At 39.3% G+C, this 9,543-nt stretch overlaps 1 protein-coding gene across 1 annotated transcript in view; it reads left to right on the top strand.

Moving 5' to 3' along the window:
• Nucleotides 1-312: 312 nt before the first annotated feature.
• LOC122204529 (60S ribosomal protein L36a-like) overlaps nt 313-9,543 on the top strand; it is a 161,365-nt gene continuing 152,134 nt past the window's right edge. Inside the window, exon 1 of the mRNA XM_042912076.1 lies at nt 313-637. Coding sequence (XP_042768010.1) covers nt 324-637 — 314 coding nt within the window. The 5' untranslated portion in view covers nt 313-323. The remainder of the gene's footprint in view (nt 638-9,543) is intronic.

Here is a 9,543-nt window from a genome sequence, read left to right as displayed (position 1 = left end):
CTTAGTCTAAATCTTGATACAGAAGATTGTCTTTTTCATTTAACTGCCTCGCTATCAAAAGTTGTAATATCAGGCATAGACAGGCTTTAAAGAAAAACGAAATGTACTGAATGATCATGAATAATTGCTGCATTTTAATTCAGTGGTGATGTGTTAACTTGAAAGTAAAAGAATAGGAGACCAATAGTTAGACATGTGAGAGGGAAAGAAAGAAAGAAAGAAAGAAAGAAAGAAAGAAAGAAAGAAAGAAAGAAAGAAAGAAAGAAAGAAAGAAAAAGAAAGAAAGAAAGAGAGCTTTCTGTGCCGATACCCTTCTCACAGCCATGGTGACCGTTCCTAAAACCCGCCAGACTTTCTGCAAGAAGTGTGGCAAACACCAACCCCACAAAGTGACACAGTACAAGAAAGGCAAAGATTCTCTTTATGTCCAGGGAAAGCGGCGTTATGACAGGAAGCAGAGTGGCTCTGGTAGGCAAACTAAGCCAATTTTCTGGAAAAAGGCTAAAACCACAAAGAAGATTGTGCTGAGGCTTGAATGTGTTGAGCCCAACTGCAGATCTAAGAGAATGCTGGCTATTAAGAGATGCAAGCATTCTGAACTGGGAGGAGATAAGAAGAGAAACAGCCAAGTGATCCAGTTCTTTTTTTTTTTTTTTTTTTTTTTTTTTTTTTTTTTTTTTAAATTTTTTTTCAACGTTTTTTATTTATTTTTTTGGGACAGAGAGAGACAGAGCATGAACGGGGGAGGGGCAGAGAGAGAGGGAGACACAGAATCGGAAACAAGCTCCAGGCTCCGAGCCATCAGCCCAGAGCCTGACGCGGGGCTCGAACTCACGGGCCGCGAGATCGTGACCTGGCTGAAGTCGGACGCTTAACCGACTGCGCCACCCAGGCGCCCCAAGTGATCCAGTTCTAAGCTTCATATTTTGTTACATTATGAAGACAATAAAATCTTGAGGTTACGTTCACTTCATTTGGTTGCAGTTGGTCTTTTAAGTGTGAAATAAACTAGTGCCCTCAATAAAATTCCCTTTGTAGGGAAATTTATGCTAGGAAGGAAGGAAGGAAGGAAGGAGAAAGAAAGGAGAAAGAAAGAAAGAAAGAAAGAAAGAAAGAAAGAAAGAAAGAAAGAAAGAAAAGAAAGAAAGAAAGAAAGAAAGAAAGAAAGAAAGAAAGAAAGAAAGAAAGAAAAAGAACAAACGAACTTCAGGCTAACAACTTTAATAATTATTATAACTCTTGTTGATTACAATCCTGGTTCTGCTTTTGCAAACTTCCCCTGTGAGTACGTTTATGAGAAGAGAAGCTTCATAGTAAGAAGTCCTCTTGGCTCACGACTCACAGGATTCACTGGGGCCACGAGACTGGAATAAAAGCAGTGAGGTTTTATTTCTCAGAATCTCCTATATCTCGCACCCTCCTAACCTCCAAGTCATCCTGAACGTTCTGACTCAAGACACTTGCAGTGGATGCTCAGCTCTTCCCATAAAGGAGGCAAACCTTCCAGAATCACCCCTGTATCCTACCCTCCCCCCACCTACTGGGGATGTTCCCTGGATCATTTAAAACAGATGAGAATGGCCTATGTGCAGAGAACCTGACAAAGGAGATTGAGTCCCGAGTATGGAATTAAAATCATGACGGACAAACTATATCAAGAACTCAGTATCCAGGTAATTGTAATATTCTTGAAAGCAGGACATTTTATGGAGTCTGGCTTTACATAATTTCACACACACATTTTTCAGGTAATACTTGACTAAAAGGAAGTAATTAAATTCATCATTATCATGAGCATTTAATATGCGCTAAGCACTGTATTGAGAGGTTTAAATGATTATTTGATTTCATCAACCCAACCCTGCCATTAGCCACTTCCACATGAGTAGCCTAATTCGTAGAGAGGCTAACCTACTTCCTCAGGGATGGACAGGCAGCAGACACACAGAATCTGAACCAAAGTCCAGTGTCACCGAGAATTCCATGCGCCCTACCACTGCACCACACGGCTGCAACGTACAAATCAACTTTTCTGCTAAATTAACATTATTAGTCCAACAATGAACTCCACAGGATAAAAGGTCCTTGCATAATTTTAACAAGTACCACACATTGGGCTGCTCCTGGATGATTTTTATGACTCATTAGCACAGCCTTTTCTTCCTCTCACTCATTCATCCTTTTCTATTTCACCGTCATTGCCTAGACAAAGTGTCATAGTCTCTCACTACAGAATGAAGAGTTTCTGACTCTGGATTTCACTTTCTTTCCATCTTGAATTTGTTCATTGCGAAGGGCACCAAAGCCGCACCTCATAAGCCAAGCCCACAACACTAACCAATGTAAAGATCTCAGGTATTTGCCATTTACAGCAGTTGGAATTAATGTCGTTTGAGTGACAAATTGAAGTGCATATTTCCAGACTATAAATATTTATTCTGATGTTCCCTCAGATTTCACATATGTTCTTTTCCTTTTGGTTTCTAAAGCGGGAAGCATAGAAGAATTTCTAGAAATCCACATGGTCTTGAACCAGAGGTCCTAATTTGCAGTTTCTAAAGCATCTGCTAAGTTTATGAATCTATATACCACATATAGATTTTGAAACATCCCTTTGGCATACATTACATACTCAACCTCATATCTGAAAGGAGAACCAATGAGCTAAAATTTTTTAGTAATTAACCAAGTTTGGGGCTTCATTTTAAAACCACAGCGTGGCAGTTTTCAGATCCACTTGCATTTTTCAGGTCTAGTGTCATCATAGAGAAACACTGGCAATTCCTCAAGGAACATTGACATACCTGTGTGGCATTTCAGTGAGGGCACACATTTTCATTCTTCCTCTCAATTCACCAAAATGTGTGGTACAGATATAAATTTATTGTTTTTATGACAACCCAAATTATCCTGTGGTTCAAATGTCTCCGATGGAAGGAAGCATTTTAATAAATAAGATGCAAACTCATTGTTTCTTTTCCATGCTTGAGGCAACATTAATTGACCAACCTACACAAATAATAGCATAACGATCAACATAACAGAACGATCAACAATTGATCGTGAGATCAATAATAATTTAAAATCTGCTCTTCTTTTTGAGAACTTGCCCCATAGCTTACCATAAACTGTAGGCAATATCTTTGGGAACCTCTGTTAAAATGTTCAAAGAATCCACTCCATCAACTAGTTGTGCTAGAACTTTCCTGTGAGCTGAGAGGAAGTATGTTATGGGGTTAAGAATTTTTCCCTGTGACTTCAAAGCCAACATCAGATACAGAAGCAGGAGCCATTCAGAAATCTTATGTCAATCCTCTTTGATAAATCCCACATTCTTGGCATTTCCAAAGTTCTATTTCTTTGATCAAACCCTGAGTGCTACATGCATGGTACATATTCTCTGTGGAAAATGCATATGGCTAAGGGTTTTCTAAGATGATCTCATTTAATCCTCATAGCAACTATGAAGCATGTACTATTATCCCCATTAGAGATAAAGAAACTGAGCTCACCAAAACCAAGAGACCCCACCATGTGAAAGATGAACCTGCAACTAAAACCCTAGGAACATGATAAGAGTGTCCAAAAGGTTAATAGCTATATTGCCTCCTTTAGTCATCCTCCTAAAGCCTGGTCTGTAAAGTTTAGGAGCTTACTAAGTGCTTTTTCCATCCAGGATTTAGCTCAGAAGTCATCTTTGGGCTCATAACTGAGAAAACACAATTGACTGGGGAACAGAATGGAAGAAAATTTAAAAATCACTGAGCCCAATTATATATAAGAGAAAATAATGTCAGAGAAGAGATTGTCCAAGTTAAGCAAAATCCTTTGATCAGGAGCTTCTGCCTAAACACTGTGGCCTTCTGACATGCCACATTCCAAATGTAAGTAAGATTGGGTTCACCTTCATCAAGCAGTGATATAGGGATCTGGGACATACCGCTGAGCATCTTGTGAGCCAGGATTAGGACTTTCGATTTGTTTATGTGTGTGTAACTATCTCTCCGGTGTCCCTTGGCCCAAGGTAAAATAACTCTACTTTGTTATTCGTGAGCTGTAAGGGCCCTTTCCGGTATAATTCAACTTTCTCCCAACACTTCAACTGGAAGCACTATTAGTAAAATCCTTTCCAATAATTCTGCTAATAGTTTCCAGCAAACTTAAACCTGGAGCGACATTTGAATGAATTTATCTGTAGTGGACTTCTGCAGGAATCTATAAGTCATTCTGATTCATTCTCAGTTTCTGCAGGAAAGTATTTATTTTCTAAGATGAGACAGAATAGAAATGGGAATCATTTGTATGGAGTGAAGCACAGCTTGCTGATTAAGTTACCTTCTTTACCTTTATTATTCCTGAAGGATTAAGCCACGGGAATTTTGGAACTCAGAGCTACAGATTTCTTCTTGGGATCTCTCCAAAATCTCAGAAAAGCACTAAATATCCCCACGGGGTTCTAATAATTTGCACCACGTTGAAGTTGAGATTTTGTCTGGAAAAATACTTTGAAAAACCAGCTGTTTGAAAATCCGACCATGCTTCATCTGCTGGTATATAAATACATGAAAATGTGTCCAAAAAAATCGATTCTCTTATATGCTCCATTGAAAGTGAATAACCAAAATACAAGTAATCATGTGAAAAGAAACAGAGGAAGTTATTGACTGGTAACTGGCATGATTTTTCAGTAATGAATAATACCTTATAATAGTGAAAGGGTTTACAAAAGTAAAAATTCTTTTGAGGTATGTAGATTAAGCACAAACTCCAAAATATCAGAAGTCCCTGTGAAACCATGACCATTCATTTTTACCTTATAGAGACTGCGATGCGATTGGAATGAATTTGTGTTCAGGTTTGGAAGACATAGCCACGAAAACTTCAGAACAAAACTTTCAATCTAACTGGGAATTAACCCTTAGAGGGATTGAAATGGTATGTAATTTTGCCTGCCTTCACAGATAATTATTAAAATACGTGAGACAAGAGGCTCCTAAGAGTCAATTATAAAACCTGTCCTCAGGAGTTAATAATTCTGAACACAATTCCAACATGTCGGCTTCTCCCCATACATACCACCAAGCAATTTGTGAACATCAGCTGGCTGTCCTACAATTCAACTTAATTCTGACACTACCTACTCAAAGAGAACATCAGACTCCACAGGTTAAGGGCTCAGTCCCACAAGACTGCCCTCTACTTCAGATGCCAATTGCAAGTCCAGACTGTTACCTGTGCTTGTGACCAACAGGCTCTAAATCAGAGGTTCCCACGACTCCCTCCTTGGGTTCAATCAGTCTACTAGAGTGCCTCACAGAACTTGGGACAATAGTTCATTAAAAGGGTTTATGAAGGATATGAATCAACAGCTAAATGAAGAGGTACATAGGGTAAGATGTGGGGAAAGGGTGTAGAGTTTCCATGCTCTCTGCAGACTCTGCCACTGTCTCCAAATATCCATGTGTTCACCTACCCAAAAGTTTTCTGAAGACTGTCCTTTTGGCTTTTTATGGAGATTCCATTACATAAGCAAGACTGATTAAGCCACTGGCCATTGTTGATTGAACTCAATCTCTGACCCCTCTACCCTGCCCAGAGGTGAGAAGGGTGGTACTGAAAGTTCCAGTCATATTTCTCTGGTGACCAGCCACCATTCTTCATTGCTTTCCAGAAGTCACCTCATGAACATAATGAAAGAATTTTGACTACTCTCATCACTTAGGAAATTCCAATGGTTTCAGGAGCTCTATGCCAGAAATGGGAACAAAGACCAAATATAGATTTCTTATTATAAATCACAACATCATGGAGATAGAGCATCTTCAAGACAAAGTAGACCCCTACCACTTGGGAAAACAAGAATAAGGGTGCCTGGGTGGCTCAGTCAGTTAAGCATCCGACTTGAGCTCGGGTCGTGATCATGCAGTTTGTGGGTTCAAGCCCCGCATCGGGCTCTGTGCTAAAGGCTCAGAGCCTGCAGCCTGCTTCACATTCTGTATCTCCCTCTCTCTCTGCCCCTCCCCTGCTTGTACTCTGCCTCTGTCTCTGTCTCTCTCTTGCCCTCTCAAAAATAAGGATTAAAAAAATAAATAATAAATTTTAAAAAACAATAATAATATGATCCATGAAGCCAGGCCTTATCCTGACCCTGGCCCAGGGGACTTCAAAAATAAGGAAGTATGAACACAGACAGGTTCCTGGGACACACAGGGAGAGGAGCCTCCTTCAGAGATTCTGCCAGGTGTAGACTTTTAGGGGAAGAATGGACTATATAACATCTCTTGGGTCCTGAAGTAGAAAAGAGATTTGGAAAGAAGGAGTATCTCTGAGAAGGAAAGATTCCATTCTTGTCAGGAGAAAGACTGCCAAGAAAGGGTTTCTTTTAGTATGTACCACAGGACAAGCTCTGCTGACATGAACAACTGTGAACAGGCCACAAAGGTAATAGAACGTACAACTTAGCACCTACTGACATCCTGTGATCTTTCTCTAGGGTGCAGCCCCCACTCTAGACAAGTTTTATCATTGATCTTAGCTACTGGGAGGCTAACAAAAGCTAAGATGATAGCAATTCAACACTGTTAAAAAATTGTTTCTAATTTTAAATTGTATAGAAATTATAAAAAAAAAAAAAAAAGAAGCACACCCACCAACCAGAGTTTATACATTTTAACATCTTGCTCCGTACATTACACGTTTCTTTCTTCTTTCTTTACAGACATAGCTAAATCCCAACTACCTCCTCTCCACCTTCCTCTCCTTCTACCCCGTGAAAGTCTACTGCAACCTGGAAGTTGATGCTTACCACTCCCATGCATTATTTTCAATATTAAGTAAATAGGAATTTACTAAAAATATGTAGTATGGCTTTGTATAACTTTTAACTTCTCGAAATGGCATTCTGTACCAGGAATTCCCCACATTGGCTCTATTGACATTTTCGATGGTGTATCAGTTTCCTACTGCTGCTGTAACAATTGGCCCAAAACTCAATGGCTTGAAACAGCACAAATGAATTCTCTTTCAGTTCCAGAGGTCAGAGGTTAGAAAGGAGTCTTACAAGGCTTAAATCAATCTATCAGCAGGGCCTGAGAGAGAATTCACTTCCTTGCCTCTTCCAAATTCTAAAGATGTCTTCAGGGCACCTGGGTGGCTCAGTTGATTAAGTGTCTGACTCTTGGTTTCAGCTCAGGTCATGGTCGCACGGATTCGTGGGTTCAAGCCCTGCACTGGGCTCCATGCTGGCAGCAAGGAGCCTGCTTGGCATTCTCTCTCTCCCTCTCTCTCTGCCCATCTACTCATGCTGTCTCTCTCTCAAAATTAATAAACTTAAAAAAAGATAAATGAATGAATGAATAAAGATGTCTTCATTCCTTAACTTGTGGCCTTGCATCATGTAGCCTTTTCTCCCCATTTTGATTATCACATTGCCTTCTTCATCTTTGACCTTCTCCCTGCCTTTCTAGATAGGCCCTTGTAATTACACTTCAGGTCCAACAAGACCATCCAGGATAACTCCCCCATTTTAACACCCTTCACTTAATGACATCTGCTAAATTCCTTTTGTCACAGAAGGTAACACTCACAGGTTCTGGAAATTAGGACATGGACCTCTTTGGGAACCATTACAGAGACTACCACAGGCCAAATAATTCTTTCTTGAGAGCCATCCTACTCATGGTGGAAAGTCGCTGCATACCTGGCTTGTATCCAGTAGATGTTAGCAGCTGAGAACCACTGTTCTACATGTATGTTCCCCACATGGATATTTCACTCTCATTGCATGTGAGAATTATCCATGTCAAAACATTCAAGAACTAGTTCTTTAATTTAATTGCTCCATCATATTCTGTTAGGTGAACAGAATAAAATATAAACGTTTTCCCAACTTTTTTCCATATTCCAAACAATGCTTCATAAAAATCTAAATGTCTCCTCATAAGTATACATGAAGAATTTACGCCAGGGCAATGGTTCTTTCTTTAACATGATCAGAATCACCTGGAGAGCTCCTTCAACTAGCCCACCCAGATTCAGCAGGTCTGGAGCAGCGTCTGAAATGTGGAATTTTTAACAAGTTCCCAGATGAAGCTGAAGCTGGTGGTCTGTGGACTACTCTTTGAGAACCACTCCTTTAGGATCTATATCTGCAAGTATGATTTTCCAGGTATTGCCAAACTGCTACCATGGTGGCTACGGCAATTTCACTGCCACCTGCAAGGAATTGACTCACGTTTGCCTACAACCGGACCAATAAATGGTGCAGAGAGACTGTCATTTCTTACAAAAGCAAAGGGGTGGAACTGCATTTCGTAGCCTGTTATTTTGTATTTCCCACATTAAAGGAGTCGCACATACTTTTGTAAAAGGATTAGCTTTTTGGGGTTCCTATTCTCTGTGTTGCCTGTTCTTTTTTTTTTTTTTTTTTTTTTTGCCTGTTTTTCTAACAAGTTATGTGTAGAAATTCTTTCTACACTCCAGATACTAAATTTTTGTCAGTTGTACACACTGCCAATACCTTTTCCTGGTATGTCTCTTATCTTCTGAATTTGCTTGTAGCTTCTTTTGATTAAAAGATATTTATTTTAGCATAGTTAAATTCATGTTTTTTATAGCTTTTGATTTTTCATCTGAAGAAATCTTTGCCTTCCCTAGAAGTCATAAAGCTATTTCTCTTAATTTCTATAAATTTTGCTTTCTATATTTTTGGTCTTTAGTCCATCTGGAATTCACTTTTGTGCATGATATGAGGTAGGGATCTATTTTAATGAATTCCACGCGGATAGGTGGTTGACTCAGCCCTACTTATCAAGTAGTTGGACTCAAGGATTTGCAATGTCTCCTTCACCATATGTACATATATGTGCATGATTCTGTTTGAACTATTATATTCCTCTGAATACCGTTTGTGCCAATACCATACACTTTTAACCACTGTAGGTTTATAATAGGTCTTAATTCGTTAAATACTCCTTTCTCTTATTCAAAAATGCCATGGCTCTTCTCTTGATTCTGTTAAGTAAAATTTTAAATTAGCTTTAATTCTATGAAAAGAAATATACAGAATTTTTATAGTTCTTGAATAGAAATTATAGATAACAGTTGCTATTACTGTAACATCAAGTCATCCATTCAGTAACAGGGCACACCTGTCCATTTATTTAGGTCTCCTCTTATGTTGTTTAATAAAGTTTAAAAAGCTTGTCCATAAATGTCTTTGGTAACTTTTTGGGCATTTGTTCCTAGGTCCTTAAAATACGTTGCTATTCTTAATGACATTTTAATTGAATTTTCTAATTGTTCTTTTTGTTGTGTGTTTTAAACTTATTTCTTCAATTTGAGAGAGAGCATGAGTGAGCAGGGGAAGGGCAGAGAGAGACGGAGGAGAGAGAATCCCAAGCAGGCTCTGCAATACCAGCATGGAGTCCAATGAGGAGCTCGAACCCACGACCCTGAGGGTCGTGACCTGACCTGAGATCAAGAGCCAGACGCTCACCCAAATGAGCCACCCAGGTACCCCTAACTGTTCCTTTTGTATAGAAA

This window comes from Panthera leo, chromosome D4, assembly GCF_018350215.1.
Source record: "Panthera leo isolate Ple1 chromosome D4, P.leo_Ple1_pat1.1, whole genome shotgun sequence".
Classification (NCBI taxonomy): domain Eukaryota; kingdom Metazoa; phylum Chordata; class Mammalia; order Carnivora; family Felidae; genus Panthera; species Panthera leo.
Note: the sequence above shows the minus strand (reverse complement) of the source record. Positions and strands in the feature narration are given on the sequence as shown.